General features: G+C 41.1%; 1 protein-coding gene across 1 annotated transcript in view; it reads right to left on the minus strand.

Moving 5' to 3' along the window:
- The window catches only part of LOC126152233 (spermatogenesis-associated protein 13), a 142,888-nt gene that overhangs the window by 15,543 nt on the left and 107,021 nt on the right, over window positions 1-20,324 (minus strand). The window contains exons 10-13 of the mRNA XM_049915994.1: window positions 14,455-14,680; window positions 8,970-9,149; window positions 8,242-8,433; window positions 145-324 (exon numbers count right to left, since the gene is read on the minus strand). Coding sequence (XP_049771951.1) covers window positions 145-324; window positions 8,242-8,433; window positions 8,970-9,149; window positions 14,455-14,680 — 778 coding nt within the window. The remainder of the gene's footprint in view (window positions 1-144; window positions 325-8,241; window positions 8,434-8,969; window positions 9,150-14,454; window positions 14,681-20,324) is intronic.

Below are 20,324 nucleotides of genomic sequence, written 5' to 3' on the forward strand. Positions count from 1 at the left end.
CCCTATTATGGCCTATCTTCCGGAATTATCACCTCACCTAAATATTTCAATTTCTTGACTTTTAAGTATTCTTCCATACTTGGTGCTCATACACTTGGGTTCATAATTGAAGTTTGGCACATAATAATAAGTTTGCAAACTTACATGTGTCAAAAAACATTCACCAATGCAAGATCGATGTGGAGCATCCCAGTCCACACATTGTTCAAGGTCTTCCAGAAAGTTTGACTGGAATTGTAGCAACTCTTCCAAATTCCCAAAGATGGTGTTAATCTGCTCTGGGGAAAACATATCTGTTCTCCTCTTACATTCTGCCAGATAACCCTGCAAAATAATTAAAGAAAGCCAATGAAAATTTTTTGCAGTTTTTCATTTTCACAAGTATAATAGTATTTTAATCACAGACAGCTAAAAAAGTTGTATCAATCCGGCTGGGGCAAAGCCACAATGAAAAATTTACGTAATCACCATATTTTGGAAGCAAACCTTCTGTCAGTCACAAAATGGAGGAAATGTGAGCGAATATTCTAATAGTGAGAGTCACAAAGATGAGTGTCATGCCCTATAATCCTCTGCTGCAACACCATACAGAGGTACATCAAATATGATAATTTTAGACTCTTTAATATGACTTCATATATTAATATAATTAAAATATCTATGCATGAATTTTTAAATATTTTAAACATTTTAACTATGACGTAATCCGTATAGCTTCATAGGTTCACTTTTACCTTTTAAATTTATTTTCATTATTGTCTGTTTTGTAGGTTTGATGAGGGCTGATACCAGTTTATTTCTCACTGAAACTACGTGTGATTGTTCCAGAAAATAAACCATTTTTAAAAAGAGGAAGATCCGTGTTGATGGCCTGGTCTTTTGAAGCAGAACACAAGCTTGATTTGGTAAGACTGGGAAAGAAATTGTCCAAGGTATATCAGAGGAACCATTCTAGTATTTGCTGTTATTTACAAAAACTGTGAAAAATATAACAAAGCCCGACAAAAAAAGTGAAGCACTAGAGGGGGAAGAAGGAATGAAATGAAACCTCATGGGCTGGGATGGTGTAGGATGTTATTTCAGTGGTTATAAAATCAAGTGTACAAAGAACTTAGCAGTATGAGCACACTTATCAGTAGCATGCTTCCCCGACAAACTGATACAAAAAGGGAGCTGAATTTCCCAAATGGTAATATCACCGACCAAATGATCACATACTTATATACAATAGGTGCAAGGAGTGTATGACAGATATTAGGTCTTACATAGGGACTAAAGTGGACACAGACTATTACCTAGTAATCGCAAACTACAAATGCAGCTATTGTATAAAAGAATGAGGAACAGCATGACCAAAGGAAAGTTTGATATTAAGAAACTGAAGAATACAGAGTTGTGTCACCAATATAATATTAAGAGTGCATAAAAAAGATAGAAATTGTGTAGAAAACAGGAAAAAGTCAAGAAAATGGAAAGAAAAACAAATACGACTCTGAAGACAGAGAAAATATAAGTTAACGACCAAAGTATTAATGAAAAATGGGGGCTATTAGAATGTCTGACAGCAGGAAAATATTTCAGATGATGAAACGTGAGAAATGGTCAAAGATATGAGGCATTACTTATTAATGATAAGGATGGAAATATGCTAACAGACAAGGAAAAGTTTCTGGACAGGTCGAGGGAATATATTGAGAAAATGCTGAAGATCCTGACTTGCTAAGTAGGCACTTGTTGATTGTGACACTCATCTGCATGTATTGCCATTTTGATGTTCATAATCGAGATCAGGCATTCCCAGTGCATCTTCCATAGGTCAGCCTCAGTATGTCAGTTTCTAACTAACTGGTTCATTCTCATGCCTGACCTACCGAGGCTGCGCAAAAAGTGCCTGAGCTTGATAATGAACATCAAAATGGCAATACATGCTTTATACAGCAATCATAGATAACTGTCACACCATGTGCTTACTTAACTAGTCAGCATCAAATACAGATCAATAAATTATGAGACAGTATTTCTGGCTAACCCTTCTCTTCAGGAGGTAAAATATTTAGTACTAATAAAGGATATGCAATAGTACTGACCAGTAATTTTGTCTCACAATTTATTAGTTTTCTTCCTCTGGTATAATAAAAATTACAGCTCAGTTGTTGCTTGCAGCCCCATACAAGAGTAAAAAAGAGATGCAACTCATTATTATTTATCAAACAATGGAAAATCCAGGATGGAACATAACAATATTATGAAAAGGAAAGCTGTCACTCACCATATAGTGGAGATGCTGAGTCGCAGATAGGCACAACAAAAAGACTGTCACAAATAAGCTTCCAGCCAGCAAGGCCTCCGTCAAAAATAGACCACACACACACACACACACACACACACACACACACACACGAGCACGCATGCTAACACAACTCACACACACGACTGCAGCCTCTGGTAGCTGAAGCCATACTGTGAGAAACAGCAGCAGTGCATGATGCGAGTGGCAACTGGGTGGGGGTAAGGAGGAGGCTGGGGTGGGGTGGGGAGAGGGAGGAATATCACGGTAGGAGTGAAGGACAGTGGAGTGCTGCTGGGGAGCATGCAAGAATGAGGTGGAGAGGCTAGGTGCAGTCTGGAGGCTAGACATAGGTGCAGTTTGGAGCCTAGACAAGAGGGCAGGGAAGAGGTGGGGGTAGGTGGGGGGGGGGAGGCCAGGAGGGGTGTAGTGGAAAAGAACAGAAATAAAAAGACTGGTTGCATTGGTGTGACCCACCCCTCCCACAGTGTTATTCCACCATCCACCGAGCCTACATAATATACTCATTCATCCCTATATAGCCCCTGCTCCCAACCCTTTACCTCATGGATCATATCCCTGTAATAGACCAGACGCAAGACCTGTCCCATACATCTACATCTATGTGATTACTCTGCTATTCACAATAAAGTACCTGGCAGAGGGTTCAATGAACCGGCTACAAGCTATCTCTCTACCATTCCACTCGAACGGCGTGTGGGAAAAACGAGCACTTAAATTTTTCTGTCCGAGCCCTGATTTATTTTATCATGATCATTTCTCCCTATGTAGGTGGGTGCCAACAGAATGTTTTTGCAGTCGGAGGAGAAAACTGGTGACTGGAATTTCATGAGAAGATCCCGTCGGAACGAAAAACGCCTTTGTTTAATGATTGCCACTCCAATTCATATATCATGGCTGTGGCACTGTCTCCCCTACTTCCCGATAATACAAAACGAGCTGCCCTTCTTTGTACTTTTTCGATGTCAACCGTCAGTCTCATCTGATGCGGATCCCACACTGCACAGCAATACTCTAGAATAGGGCGGACAAGTGTGGTGTAAGCCGTCTCTTTAGTAGATCTGTTGCACCTTCTAAGTGTTCTGCCAATGAATCGCAGTCTTTGGTTGGCTCTATCCACAACATTATGTGTGTGATCGTTCCAATTTAGGGTATTTGTAATTGTAACCCCTAAGTACTTAGTTGAATTTACAGCCATCAGATTTGTGTGACTTATTGCACAATCGAAATTTAGCGGATTTCTTTTAGTACTCATGTGAATAACTTCACACTTTTCTTTATTCAGGGTCCATTGCCAGTTTTCGCACCATACAGATATCTTTATCTTTACAAGACAGTACATGACAGCATCATCTGCAAACAATCTAAGACGGCTACTGAGATTGTCTCCTATGTAGTTAACATAGATCAGGAACAATAGAGGGCCTACAACACTTCCTTGGGGAATGCTGGATATTATTTCTGTTTTACTCGATGACTTTCCGTCTATTACTATGAACTGTGACCTTTCTGACAGGAAATCACGAATCCAGTCACACAACTGAGTTGGTATTCCATAGGCACGCAGTTTGGTTAGAAGGCGCTTGTGAGGAACAGTGTCGAAAGCCTTCTCAAAATCTAAAAATATGGAATCCACTTGACATCCCCTGTTGATAGCACTCATTACTTCATGAGTATAAACAGCTAGTTGTATTTCGCAAGAATGATATTTTCTGAATCCATGCTGACTACGTGTCAATAAATTGTTTTCTTCGAGGTACTTCACAATGTTCTAATACAGTATATATTCCAAAACACTACTGCAAATCAACATTGGTGACATGGGCCTGTAATTCAACGGATTACTCCTACTTCCCTTTTTGATATTGGTATGACTTGACCAATTCTCCAGTCTTTAGGTACGGATCTTTCTGTGAGTGACCTGGTGTATATAATTGCTAAATATGGAGCTATTGTATCAGCATACTCTGAGAGGAACCTGACTGATATACAATCTGGACCAGAAGCCTTGCTTTTATTAAGTGATTTAAGCTGCTTTGTGACACTGGGGATTTCTATTTCTGTTTCTCATCTTGGCAGTTGTTCTTAATTGTAATTCAGGAATATTTACTTCATCTTCTTTGGTGAAGGAGTTTCGGAAAAGCGTGTTTAATAATTCTGCTTTAGTGGCACTGTCATCAGTGCATTCACCCGTTGTTATCGCGCAGTGAAGGTATTGACTGCATCTTGCTGCTGGTATGCTTTATATACTACCAAAATCTCTTTGGGTTTTCTGCCACATTTTGAAACAGAGTTTCATTGTGGAAATTACTGACAGCATCTCACATTGAAGTACGCACTATATTTCGAACTTCTGCAAAACTTTAGCAGTCTTAGGGATTTTGCATTCTTTTAAATTTGGTATGATTTTTTCGCTGCTTCTGCAACAACGATCTGACCCATTTTGTGTACCATGGGGGATCAGTACAATCGCTTATTAATTTATGTGGTATGTATTTCTCAATTGCTGTTGATAGTATCTCTTTGAAATCATTCCACAACTTTTCTACACTTACATGATCAGATCGGGAGGAGTGCAGACTGTCCCTTAAAAAGGCGTTAAGAGCATTTTTATCAGCTTTTTTAAATAGATATACTTTGTGTTTCTTTTTGATGGTTGTAGGAGTTAAGTATTCAGCCTAGCAGCTACTGCCTTGTGGTCACTAATCCCTGTATTTGTCACGATAGTCACTATTTGTCCAGGATCATTTGCTGCTAAGAGGTCAAGTATGCTTTCACAACGATTTACGCTACAAGTGGGCTCATGAACTAATTGTTCAAAATCATTTTCTGAGAAAGCATTCAGTACAATTTCGGATGATGTTTTACACCTGCTGCCAGCTTTAAACATATAATTTTTCTAGCATGTCAAGGGCAGATTGAAGTCAGCACCGACTTTAATTGTATGAGTGGGGTATCTATTTGAAACGAGACTCAAGTTTTCTTTGAACTGTTCAGCAACTATATCTTCTCAGTATGGGGGTCGGTAAATGACCCAATTAATAGTTTAGTCCGGTTGTCAAGTATAACCTCTACGCATACTATTTCGCAGGAACTATCTACTTCAATTTCACTACAAGGCAAACTACTTTTGACGGCAATAAATACTCCACCACCAATTGTATTTAATCTATCCTTTCTGAACACTGTTAGATCGTTAGAAAAAATTTCTGCCGAGTTTATTTCCGGCTTTAGGCAGCTTTCTGTACCTATAACTATTTGAGCTTCAGTGCTTTCTATTAGGGCTTGGAGATCTGTTTCTTTCCCAACACAGCTACGACAATTTACAACTACAATACCGATCGTATCTACAACTAACTTACTGTGTTTTATATGCCCCCTTTTAGACAGACGCCCTTTCTGTGCTTCCCTGAGGCCCTCTTACCTAAAAAACCACCCAGTTCCTTCCACACAGCCCCCGCTACCCGTGTAGCCACTTCCTGTGTGTAGTGATCTCCTGACCTATTAAGTGGAACTCAGAAACCCACCACCTGATGGCGCAAGTCAAGGAATCTGCAGCCTACACGGCACGGTCACAGAACTGCCTTAGCCTCTGATTCAGACACTACACTCAGCTCTGCACCAAAGGACCACAGTCAGTTCTATCGACGATGCTGCAGATGGTGAGATCAGCCTTAATCTCGCAAGCAAGACCGGCAGTCTTTATTTACTTCTGCTAGCCACCCAAGACCAGAGAGAATCTCCTCCGATCCAAAGTGACATATGCCATTGGTACAGACATGAGCCACCACCTGCAGTTGGCTGCACCCTAACTCTTCATGGCATCCGGAAGCAGCCTTTCCACATCCAGAATGACTCCCCCCAGTATGCATACGGAGTGCACACTGGCTTCCTTCCCCTCCTTGGCAGCCATGTTCCTAAGGGGCGCCTAGCACTGGAGTTGCAACTACCAGCAAAACCAACCCTCTGCGAAAGCTCAGATCTTCTGGGCTGAGACGCTTCCTCTGGAACAGGGTGGATGACTGCATCCGGCTCAGATACATCGTCAACCACAGATAACGCCCGAAACCTGTTCGTTAAACGAACCAGGGAGGCTCTATGATCAGCCCCTCGGAAAGTTGTTCGCTGTCTGCAAGACTTTGGAATGATCTCCCAGTTGATAACGGGTGAGGGGTCAACCTCAGTGCAGGCAGTACCCAGGGCGGCCGCAGCAGTGGACCAAACAGGGGACACGTGGAATGTGCTCAACGTCTCTTGCATACCCACGTCCAACACCCCACAGTGATGCCCCTTGGCAGCAGCCTCAAGCTGTGTGATGGAAGCCAACGCAGCATGGAGCTGTAAGCGAAAGGTCACCAACTCAGCTAGCATCCGTACACAGCAATCACAGTTCCTATCCAATACTGCAGTCGCTCCCATTTGAAGCTCGTAAAAATATACAACAAACGAACGGTGTACTTGGCTTATTAGCAACAGGAATTCGAAGTGCTCTCTCACTAACAGTCTAAATGACACTGAGCTTCATTAACCAAAACAAACAAAAGCCTGTACGATCCGAGGGTCGATAGCAACGGTGGTGCAGTATGCTACACTGTTATTAAAATAAAAGCTTGTGCATATTAAGCACTTGAACACGCAAGAAATTACAAAAATAATCTAGTAACTACACAGGTATCTGTCGCTCCTACTTGAAGCTCATAAAAATGTACAACAAATAGTCTACTCGCCTTCTTAGCAGCAGGAAGATGAAGTGCTCTGTCACTGACGGTTTACCCTCCCACAATCACCTACTCCAGTCTGGTGACAAACATCACCTATCCCATCACAGGCAGGGCTACCTGCGAAACCAGTCACGTAATCTACAAGCTAAGCTGCAACCACTGTGCTGCATTCTATGTGGGCATGAAAACTAACAAGCTGTCTGCCCAAATGAATGGCCATCAGTAAACTGTGGCCAAGTAACAAGAAGACCACCCTGTTGCTGAGCACACCGCCCAACACATCTTTCATTTCAATGACTGCTTCACAGTCATTGCCATATGGATCCTTCCCACCAACACCCACTTCTCTGAATTGTGCAGGTGGGAACTCTCCCTGCAATATATCCCACATCCCCATGACCCTCCTGGCCTCAACCTTTGTTAGTCATCTTTTTCACCCATACAGCACGTCAGAAAGGTTATGCAATTGCGAATCAAATTCATACATTTAGTACAGCTGTGCAATCCTTACCAACGTCTGTTTCCTTCAGGCATTCTTAAAATCAATATATAACTGTTATAATTGTTTAGGCATGATGTTCATCACCATGTAATCACTAGAGATGTGCTATAAATCACTGACTGATAATGTAATTTAAGAGCTCTTGGCCATACAAATGTGAGTAAGCTGCGGAGATTTGTTCAACAAAGTTTTGAGCAGTTTGCACTGCCTAAAATGGATCATACTATCACACCAATAGTGTGGGGAAAGTGAAACATTTATTTTATTGAAGTGGCCACTATCTGAGCTATTCTGAGGAAACTGTATTATGTCTCTAGGATCAGTGGAAGCAGTGCCTTACAATGGATTACGCTTTTATGCTGCATTACTTGAAAGGTGGAAGTGAAGTGAGGATTTTTGGTGGCGCATCGGCAACAGCAAACAGTTTGTGTGTTATACTGCGAGCTCAGATTGAGGAACTACACTCGAATTGTCAGCCAATGATTAACTTTGGTCTAGTTCTGTCTCCATTACTGATCCAATAATTACCAATCATAAAACAATGTAAATAAAGTTTTGCATTCTCTGAAAGGTTTAATAACATTTTCAATGCTCTGCTGTACAACCAGTTCAACACAAAGATGTGTTAAGAAATTCATAAGTCACGCAAAGTAGAAACAATAAGTTTAATTCAGATTTAAACACAAAAAATAATTAGTACAAAAACAAACCTCTGCCACATCTGTCAGAATCTTCACAAAATCCCGTTCTGTGTTTATTAGCTCACGGACGACACTAGACCTGACCTGGTCATTAGACAAGAGGGAGACACTTGTGCGACGCCGAAGTTGAGATGTAGCAGCTGAACCTGCAGCCATGGCAGCAAGACAGTCTTCCACTGTATCCTCTTGACTCACACGTAACTGGAACAAATTATCATCAAATATTTAAAATTGGAACTAACTGCAACTAGGTACATTCACAGAAATGAACAGAAGCACTGTTAACTCCACAATTTCCTTGAAAGAAGTAACTTTCTTGCATGAAGGTGTTTTTATTTAAAATAAACACTTTACTTCACTTGCGATAGGCTAATTTCACCTCCATAGTCATTATCAAGTACCATAACACAAATATTACATTGTTTGCTTCCACGCTGACAAATGAAAGCATATTATAAATGTCATTTTGTTCTGATGCTTCACAACACTATACGTGGCAAAACAAAATATCGCAAACTGAACAAAATTTCTGATGGATTCAATGCAGCTATAGACCCAAGCAAAAAAACTGTCACTATGTTTCTTTTATTCTATACACTGGGCAAAGTATTTCAACAATTAAATATATTGCTGTGAATAATTTATCAAGACTGTAAATCATTTTGTGCAGTGTACAACATTACACATTAATTTAAGATAGCTGAAGAGAGAGACTTTTAGCTTCAGGCAGAACTCACCCTGACAAAGGCAGCTGGAAACCACCCACTGTCTTCTCCTCTCGTCCCCCACCACCAGTCTCTGTTGACTGAGTCAAGAACTTCTATGACATCTCCTGCTCGGAAAGCCAGCTCTTCAGGTTCCATTGTTACATGATCCCACACTGCTTCTGCCAAGATTACCAGATCTTCATCCATGGCCTTATTACAACAAACATGAGACTTCATAATTATGTTGTCATGAAATATATCTGAGATTATAGAGAAAAAGACACTCAACAAACACAATTTCATGTTTTGATGACAGAACGACAATTTAAATTTGATTTTTGCCACTCATCCTAGCAGCAAAAAATCTGAATTTTCTGAATATGGCTCTACTTGTGAATGTCCTCAAATCATTTAGAGAAAAATTTGTTTTAACTATCACATAGAATACCACAGAAAATTGATCTCAGATCTTTATCGACAACAATCTGCTTCAGTTTTAATTATATTTAGCATGAACATAATGGATGGAAATCTTCTATCAGTGGCAATTTCCGTGGTAATACTACCACAGGTCACAGCTTAGATGAGGTTTCCTATAACAGCCACAGGTTTGAGACATGCCCATGTGAATTTCCCTCACAGCATAGCACTGCCATCAAAGGCTGTGATAAATCTTTTACGCAGGCCATGTATAAGCAAGCATTCTTCAGGAAAACTGCATATGTACATACACCAAATAACACGTAAACTGCTTCTGTTATTCCACACTCCTATCACAATGTTCCCATTCCCATTGTAAAAATTACTGACAACGTTGTTGGATCACACATATGGTTTCCCTTCTCTCAGATCCCATTTGCGACTTTGTGAGACGCACAGTGAACTCCACAGCACTTTCTAATTCCTCAGGGATTGCAATATTTTGCTACCTAAACTGCTTTACACAGCAGGAGAATCTAAGATGTCATCATTCTTGGATGATGCACAGAGATCTAACAGATTGTTACTGCACATATGTAATATATATCATGTGATCTAGGCATTATCAGTCCATGATAGTGCAGTAGTTATCACGTGACCTACACATTGTGAATCCATGATAACAGTATTGTTACAATTACATACTAAATATTGTGGACTTCTATTACAAAAACTGCAGTAATTTACAATTTGTAAAATCAATAATGAAATCTTCTTTCAGATGTACCCAGAAAATACTACAACAAACAACTCAATGAAATATTTTTGAAACTGTCAAAATATACAGTTTATTTCTTAATCTAACTACAGAAAGGGGCATTGATACATATCTGTGATGCAATGACAAATAATTATGCAAAAAAGATGTACCGACAATTATTCTACAACGCTAAGTCACTTGTTTGCTTTTGGGTTTTCTTAAACCATATCACACACTACCCATTAAAATAAAACAAAAAATAAATCTGCATACCAAGTTAAATAAAGGGCAATTTTTGTGAGTGTTAAGGGCTACTGACAGTATGAGAAAATAATGTTGATTCTTAGACTTCTGCAACCAGAAATTCCTACTTCGGAAATTAAAACACATGGAGAAACGGAAAGCAGTGCACCCTCTTTTATTTGAATTAGAAAACTTTTACATTTTTCACACATTATCATGAGATTACTCATTATCATTATAGTATCATCATCATCATCATCATCATTATTACCACTGTCACTGCCGCCACTGCTGTTGCTTGGAAAAACTCGTAGCTATATTATCTGTTCAGGCTCCACTGTCTCAGGTGCAAGCACCACTGTTCCTGTCATTTGACAACTCTGCTTAAGAAAAACAGCTATGATAGCACTTTGTTGCAATTAGATTTAGGGTGCAGAAATGTGGATCGGTTGTTGTGTCATTTGGCCCTCTTGCAGGAATCAGCCTCATTTTCCTTTGACGAAATATCTGATTAATTGTCCTCTCATCACCACAAGCACACCCATGTTACTGCAGATATGTGGTTCATCTGTAAAGGAGACTGCGTTCAGGCTGCTAGTGTGACCTATTCTTGAGTACTGCTTGAGTGTTTGGGATCTGCAGCAGGTTGGATTAAAGAAAGACATCACAGCAATTGATAGGTGGGCTGCTAGATCTGTCGCGTATATGTTTCATCAACACACAAATAGGTGACTCAAATGGGAATCCCTTCAGGGAATGTGAAGTCTTTTCAAGGATCACTAATGAGAAAATTTAGAAAACTTGGATTTGAAGCTGACTGCAGAACAATCCTATTGCCACCAACATACATTTCACATAAGGACTACTAAGATAAGATATCAGAAATCAGAGCTCAAACAGAAGCACTTAAGAGTCATTTTCCTCTTGACATATCTCCGAGTGGAACACAAAAGGAAATGACTAGTACTGGTACAGGGTAACCTCTGCCACGCACTGTATGGTGGCTTGCAGAGTATGTATGTAGACATGAATGTACGTAGACGGTGTCATTCTTTTGTTGGGTTGTGACTCCCATGGTACTGCTCGGGGCAGTCTTAACCTTGCTACATCAAGGTCGCTGGGGAGCCTCTCATACCAAACAATAGGCATGTTTTGGCCTGGTATGGAACACAGGGTAGAGCACCTCGTCGTGGCGTGCTGCCAGTGTTCGAATCAACAGGTGGCACCACACACTGTACTTTCCCTCGGCCAGCACCCATGCCAACTTGGGAATGAATCCATACAAATTCTGCTGGACCTTTATTGGAAACTTTCTGGCTGTTTATTGTTGATGCCTTTTCCAATTTTCTTACACTATTCATTGCCTGTCTACCATGGCAGAAATGACAGTCAAGGCATTATCAGTAAATTTTCTATCAAATGCATAGCTTTTAACATTGTTTCGGATCAAAGTCCTCAATTTGTAGCTCAATCCTTCGAAGATTTTTGTTTCCGTATTGGCACCTGCCACATCATGGTGGTGCAGCCACATTTTCATCCACAGCCCAATGGTTAGGCAGAATGTCTCATGAGGACCTTCACAATGCAAATGCTTAAGTATGTCATGGAACTCCCGGTGGAAGAGGCTCTTATGTTCTTTCTCAGTTCTTCAGGACGACTCCAACTGTGGAAGAGTGTGCGGCTGAACTGTTGTACAGTCGACAGCTGCAGACACGGCTCTATCTTCTACTTCAGGATGGGCACTCTGCAGTAGCATAGATGTCATCACGATCTGTGCCTGGCGCTTAGGTCTGGGTTTGGACAACACCTGTGCTGCCTTTGAGACATCAAACACAGCCAGCACACGTGCCATTTGTTAATGGTGTGCACTGACGAGCACCCTGTGACATGCCAATCCAATTAGATGCACTCTTGGTTGGGCATTGAGACGTCTCAGCGGCCCATAGTTCTGGTGCCTCTTCCACGGCATTGCCTTTTGTTGACTGCCCACCCTCCTGCTGTGGTCTTCCACTGCTCTGGCAGAGGTGCAGACACACATGGGTGATGCGGCTTTGCCTCTTACCGCCCCTGTGGTGCTGGCTCTTGCGGAAAGGAGGGAGGGGGATGCGGAGGCTTTGTTGGCACACCCATGGGCACCTCCTTCACTGACATCAGTTTTGCCATCCCCCTTCTAATGCTGCCTCCTGACCCCAAGTATCCCCAGCTCCCAGCCATGATGCTGCCATTTGCCAGGTCCACTGCGTACGAGGAGCTGGGTCATCCACATGCAATCCAGGAGGGGTAGGAAGATGCATGTGTCTGTGCTCATGCCACTTCCAGTTCTACGCACGTTTGCATGGATCGGGATGGGTTCACATCCAGAATGAATGTCTTTGACACCATGGACGTGTCAGCCATATCAGAGCGTTTTGGAGGAGCCAACATCTAGCCTTCTTCCCCCTCCCCCCCCCCCATCCCGAAGAAGGAAGGAGTTTAGCAACCCACTGTTACTGCATCTCCACCACTACAGCCACGGTGTGCATCTCATTCAAATGGCGTGCTTTTCAGCAGCTCGAGACATTTCCAACAGAGACTAAGAGACTGTCACCCATGAACAGCACCTCAGTCATCTACAGCAGGAAGCCAGCGACCCCTGGTTGGTGAATACCCTTTATATTGTCTTGTACTGGCTCTGGCCAATCTCTCTTGTACAAGCTACTAAATGACCATGTTCCCTCTTTACTTTGCTGTGTCTATTTACTTTGCAGTGACTCAAATAAAAGTTATCAGTTTATTATAACCATGTTTCTTATGTGAATGTATGCTTTCCCGTCGTATACAGCTGGCGAAGAGATCTCGCGCTTCAGGCCGGGTGGCGGTGTCTTCAAACTGCGACGTTTCGACGAGTGACATACTCATCATCTTCTGGCGAAGACAGTCTTATTGTGTTCAGAGTCAGAATACACATGGCAGACCTCACAGCAGATAGCTCGATGAAATCATAATGATTAACGCAAGTCATACTGTTTCATCTACTGGAAGAGCAAGTGATTAGTGTTTAACGTCCCATCCACACGACGACGACAAGCTCGAATTAGCGAAGGATGGAGAAGGAAATTGGCTATGCACTTTTAAAGGACCTATCCCAGCATTTGCCTGAAGTGATTTAGGAAAATCCAGGAAAACCTAAATCAGGATGGCCAGACACAAATTTGAACTGCCGTCCTACCGAATGAAAGTCCAGTGTGCTAACAACTGCGCCTCCTCGCTCAGTATTTCATTTATTAAAATGTAAAATGCAAGGGAATCACAGTTATGTCACAGTTTAGGCTTTATTGCAGGTTTATAAGCAACGTGTGCAAATTACTGTATATAATACTTGTTCTGTGAATGGGAAACGGTATTAGAAACATGGCACATATTTTAAATGTAGCTGCAAATGTTCAAATCAACAGGATTAATTAATCAACAAAACAGCAATTTTAAGTGTAATAGGGCTGGTTATTCATTTTGTCAACTGTTACTTGGGGGATTCTTCCAGGACGACAACATTTCAATGTTGTAGTTTGTTGCAGAGCAAAGCTAAATCAGCTAAGTCTGATCTTCCATTGGTACTTCAAACTGCCTGTGAGTGCAGAAATATTTGAAAGAATGATACTGCAACAGGACCTGTCATTTGTCTTGACAGAAAAGGGTAATAGTTTGCTGAGTGGAGACCAATGAGACTCAGTCTTGACAAAGTAAAATATTTCATACGGACATTTTCACAAAATTCCTTTTTTTTCCTTGTTTGCCACTTCCTTTTGTACTAGTTAGTAAATGTTGCTTCTCCATACGAAATTCTGTATTAGCAATGGCAATGCATTCCTTCAACAAGATTCTATGACAATAATGGAAAGTTAGAGCATAGTGTACTTTTAGAACATATGTAATAAAGCACTATCGTATTGAGATTGAAACCAACATGCAAAATCAAATTCATAAGATATTTCATCTTCAGTTAATAATCACTTCCAAGTGCTGGCAATATTGTGTATTAGTTCACTTAACTTAATTCTAACTACACTGCAAACAGTAAAATGCAGAAACATGTAAAAGTTATATACACTGTACCTGTTCAAATGATTTCTTCCTATCTGAAAGAGATGCAACAGATGACTCAGAATCAGACATCATCTCGTCATCAGAAGTTCCAGCGCGGGCATCATGTTCATCTTCGCTTAACACATTACTGGTGGATGTACGAGGTTTTCTCCGCAGGAGTGGAGATAATTCATTCAAACCTAGGGGCTGGCTCAGAGATCGCCTGAGTTGTGGCCTTGCAGAACGCCGTTTTGAGCTGTAAAAAAAAAATTGTGATTGTTTTATCTCTGATCAGAAAATTCATGTGTGACACCTCATGTTCGTTTTAACACTGACAATCTGAATGAAATTCAATATTGTGCAAGCACCACAAAATTTAAGGCTCTGCAATCATTTATATATAACCACATGTAATGAAAAGCAGGCAAAAAGGAATACAAACGTCTCAAAAATGATATTGACAGGAAGTGCAAAATGGCTAAGCAGGGATGGCTAGAGGACAAATGTAAGGATGTAGAGGCTTGTCTCACTAGGGGTAAGATAGATACTGCCTACAGGAAAATTAAAGAGACCTTTGGAGAGAAGAGAACCACTTGCATGAATATCAAGAGCTCAGATGGCAACCCAGTTCTAAGCAAAGAAGGGAAAGCAGAAAGGTGGAAGGAGTATATAGAGGGTTTATACAAGGGCGATGTACTTGAGGACAATATTATGGACATGGAAGAGGTTGTAGATGAAGATGAAATGGGAGATAAGATACTGCGTGAAGAGTTTGACAGAGCACTGAAAGACCTGAGTCGAAACAAGGCCCCGGGAGTAGACAACATTCCATTTGAACTACTGATGGCCTCGGGAGAGCCAGTCATGACAAAACTCTACCATCTGGTGAGCACGATGTATGAGACAGGCGAAATACCCTCAGACTTCAAGAAGAATATAATAATTCCAATCCCAAAGAAAGCAGGTGTTGACAGATGTGAAAATTACCGAACTATCAGTTTAATAAGTCACAGCTGCAAAATACTAACGCGAATTCTTTACAGACGAATGGAAAAACTGGTAGAAGCCGACCTCGGTGAAGATCAGTTTGGATTCCGTAGAAATGTTGGAACACGTGAGGCAATACTGACCTTACGACTTATCTTAGAAGAAAGATTAAGAAAAGGCAAACCTACGTTTCTAGCATTTGTAGACTTAGAGAAAGCTTTTGACAATGTTGACTGGAATACTCTCTTTCAAATTCTGAAGGTGGCAGGGGTAAAATACAGGGAGCGAAAGGCTATTTACAGTTTGTACAGAAACCAGATGGCAGTTATAAGAGTCGAGGGGCATGAAAGGGAAGCAGTGGTTGGGAAAGGAGTAAGACACGGTTGTAGCCTCTCCCCGATGTTATTCAATCTGTATATTGAGCAAGCAGTAAAGGAAACAAAAGAAAAATTCGGAGTAGGTATTAAAATTCATGGAGAAGAAGTAAAAACTTTGAGGTTCGCCGATGACATTGTAATTCTGTCAGAGACAGCAAAGGACTTGGAAGAGCAGTTGAACGGAATGGACAGTGTCTTGAAAGGAGGATATAAGATGAACATCAACAAAAGCAAAACGAGGATAATGGAATGTAGTCAAATTAAGTCGGGTGATGCTGAGGGAATTAGATTAGGAAATGAGACACTTAAAGCAGTAAAGGAGTTTTGCTATTTAGGGAGTAAAATAACCGATGATGGTCGAAGTAGAGAGGATATAAAATGTAGACTGGCAATGGCAAGGAAAGCGTTTCTCAAGAAGAGGAATTTGTTAACATCGAGTATAGATTTAAGTGTCAAGAAGTCGTTTCTGAAAGTATTTGTATGGAGTGTAGCCATGTATGGAAGTGAAACATGGATGATAACTAGTTTGGACAAGAAGAGAATAGAAGCTTTCGGAATGTGGTGCTACAGAAGAATGCTGAAGATAAGGTGGGTAGATCACGTAACTAATGAGGAGGTATTGAATAGGATTGGGGAGAAGAGAAGTTTGTGGCACAACTTGACTAGAAGAAGGGATTGGTTGGTAGGACATGTTTTGAGGCATCAAGGGATCACAAATTTAGCATTGGAGGGCAGTGTGGAGGGTAAAAATCGTAGAGGGAAACCAAGAGATGAATACACTAAGCAGATTCAGAAGGATGTAGGTTGCAGTAGATACTGGGAGATGATGAAGCTTGCACAGGATAGAGTAGCATGGAGAGCTGCATCAAACCAGTCTCAGGACTGAAGACCACAACAACAACAACATGTAATGAAAAAAGCTAACTGGTTAGTTATATTTTCACATTCCATGGGGTATCATGTGATGTATTATAACTACTGAGCGTGTCAAACAATGACCTATTTTGAACATTTTAACAGATCATTAAGATGTAAGTTGTACATTATTGGTTACATTGTTTGAAAGAACACTTCATACCATTTTATTAGACAAGTCAGTTGCTATAAATTATCTCCGTTAGGAGGCCGCAACTGTTGGCAATGCAATTTTCGGCATGAACATGCACACTTGTCATAACCTTGCAAAGAGTGTCGCTTGTTATTGGTTTGATTTTGGCATGAATGTTGTTTTTGAAGTGCTCCATAGTTGTTGGTTCAGAAATCCCCACAGAGAAATGTCAACAGTCAATAAATGGGATAAATGTGGTGGCTAATTGACATTACCAAAGTGGAAAACCAGACAGACTGGAACTATTCTGTGTAAGGCTGTCATGGATAATCCGGCAGTGTGACTGATTGTACCATCATCTCAGAATGGCAGATACTGCATATGAATATTCTATGTATTTCCTGCATTACATACTGTTGCAACATAACAATATATCTACATTACTTTGGCAGTACTACCTGCACCATTCTCAGAAAAGTATGGACTGATAACACCCAGCACAGACACAGAGTACAGAGTGCCTTTGGCACTTTGAACTGGCCTTCCATGTGTTTGATGAGGATTGGTTGGCATCCAGTACCTATAGTTTTGATTGCGCATAGTCTTAATTCATGAAAAAGGGCCTCATCAGACATCTTAAAATCACTGAAAAAAATGGGACTGACTGTTGATCATCTCCAGAAGCTGCATACATCACTTGTGGCTTGCTTCCTGGTCTCTGGGCAATAACTGTTACATCAGCTGGAGCTTGCAAAGATGAAATAATTATCCAGATGCATTATCCATTGCACACTTCTGTTCAAGATGTTAAGGATATGTGAATGCTGATGAAGTGATTGCACTGGGCTTCACTGAAAAGCAGCTATCACTGATGCAATACTGTCCAATGCACAAACTGTTCACTGTCTGTTAGGTGATGACTGATTTGTTGCAGATGCTGTTGCTCTTAACTGCTAAAGACATCTCCTAAGACTTCTGGGATAGAACTTAATATTATGACCAACGTCAACATGTTGCCAATACAAATGTTACATTCCTATGATACAATCACTACATTTGAAAACCGTTTCAATTGGGAACACACGTCGTTCGTTTGACCAAAAACTTATACTTGAGGCTTTGAACCACACTATGCTCTGATACCGCAACCTTCTCCCTCGGAAGCCGTGTCCAACAATGGTGCACCATTTAAAACAGGTCACTGTTTCTGCCGTGCCCTGTGTTATTAATATGTAATTTGGCAAGTGGTAAATATTTTGTGACACAATAATTTCTGTTTTGAAGGTCAAACCTTTACACAAATCTGTCAAATATCATTGGTACCCTTGCGTATCACTTTGCTGCTCTAATCTGTTTAAGACACTTGATGTCTTAAGCTCTTTATGTGGTTCAAACTTATTTTCTTCCTATTTGCCTAAAGGACACTCGAATTTGCACAATGTGACCACTGCACATAAATAAATTTCTCAAATACGTCCATAAATACTCAACAGGGTAATAAAAGTGTGAAAATGGTATCCATTTCATTGTATTTGCCCTCCAATCCTGATCAAACTGAATTTAGTCACTCACTGCAGTGGTGGTGATGGGAATCCAGACAAAGTAATAAAACACAGTGCAAAATACATAGTCTCGGCTTGCTGACATCATGATTAATGTATCATTTAACAAAGGAGTCTTCCCATTAAAACACAAAAACAAAAAATACTATTTACAGGAAGGATGACCATTCTGATGTCATTAATTACCTACCTACATCACTGTTCTCCAATTTTTCAAAATTAATTGAAAGGATAATGTATAAAAGATTCTCTCTTTTTCTCAATAAAAAACAAGTATTGGTTAATGGACAAAACAGTTTTAGGAAAAGTAAGTCAGTCACACAGCCATATATAACTTTTTAAAATTGATCACTAATTTCATATATAACAGTGAATTAAATTGTGGCCCGTTTTTTGATTTATCAAAGGCATTTGATGTCAGTAGTCATAATTTACTGCTAAGAAAACTATACTGTTATGGGATTCATGGAATAGCATACAATTAGTTCCACGGAAGACTGAAATAGAATATCAGTTTCTTTATAAATTATGAGACAGAACTGCACTTGGACTATCCTGTTTCTTCTTATGCCACTCATAATGTTAATATTTTTTCTGTCTTATCTCATTTTGTTATCAGTACCAATATTATGAAGAGGACAGTTGCTACTCACCATATAGCGGAGATCCTGAGTCGCGGATAGGCACAACAAACAGAGTTGGAAAAATTTGTTCACAATAGAAAACAGAAAAACACACAAACTCATGCAAACACAACTCACACATACATGACCACGGTCTCTGGCAGCTGAAACCAGACTATGAGCAGCAGCATATAATGGGAGAGGCAACTGGGTGGAGGTAAGGAGGAGGCTGGGGCAGGAGGGAAAGGATAGCAGGGTACGGGTGGGGGATAGTGAAGTGCTGCTAGTGGGAGCAAGTAGGGACTAGGTGGAGAGAGGGTGGGGGAGCTAGGTGCTGGTGAGAGGTTACACGGAGGGCGGGGGAGAGAGGGGGCGGTAGCAGAAAAGAAGTAAAAAGACTGGGTGCATTAGTGGAATAGAGGGCTGTGTAGTACTGCAATGGGAACAGGGGGAGGCTAGACTGGTAAGGACAATGACTAATAAAGGTCAAGGCCAGGAGGGTTATGGGAACATAGGGTATATTGGAAGGAGAGTTCTGTGCAGTTCAGAAAAGCTGGTGTTGGTGGGTAGGATCCAGAATGCACAGGCTGTGAAGCAGTCACTGAAATGAGGAATGTCATGTTGGGCCGCATGCTCAGGAACAGGGTGTTGCAGTTGTTTCTTGGCCACAGTCTGTCAATGCCGATTCACGCGAACAGACAGCTTCATAGTTGTCATGCCCACATAGAGTGTAGCACAGTGGTTGCATCTTAGCTTGTAAATCATATGACTGGTTTCACAGGTAGCCCTGCCTATGATGAGATACGTGATGCTTGTGACCAGACTGGAGTAGGTGGTGGTGGGAGGATGTATGGGACAGGTCATGCATCTAGATCTATAACAGGGATATGAGCCATGAAGCAAGGTGTTGTGAGCAGGGGTTTTGCAGGGAGGGATGGGGATATTGTGTAGGTTCGGTGGGTGAAGGAATACCACTGTGAGAGAGGTGGAAAGGGTAGTGAGGAGGACATTTTTCACTTGAGGGCATGTCGAGAGGTAGTCGAAACCCTGGCAGAGAATGTAATTCAATTGCTCCTTTCCTGGGCGGTACTGAGTCACAGGGGAATGCTCCTCTGTGGCCAGACGGTGGAACTTAGGGAGGTGGTGGGTGAGCGGAAAGATAAGACACAGGAGATCTGTTTTTGTACAAGGATGGGATGGTAATAACGGTCTGTAAATGCCTGAGAGAGACCCCTGGGTATATTTCAGAGGGGACCACTTGTCACTGCATATATAACAGCCATGGACAGCTAGGCTGTATGAA

Source organism: Schistocerca cancellata, chromosome 2, assembly GCF_023864275.1.
Source record: "Schistocerca cancellata isolate TAMUIC-IGC-003103 chromosome 2, iqSchCanc2.1, whole genome shotgun sequence".
NCBI lineage: Eukaryota > Metazoa > Arthropoda > Insecta > Orthoptera > Acrididae > Schistocerca > Schistocerca cancellata.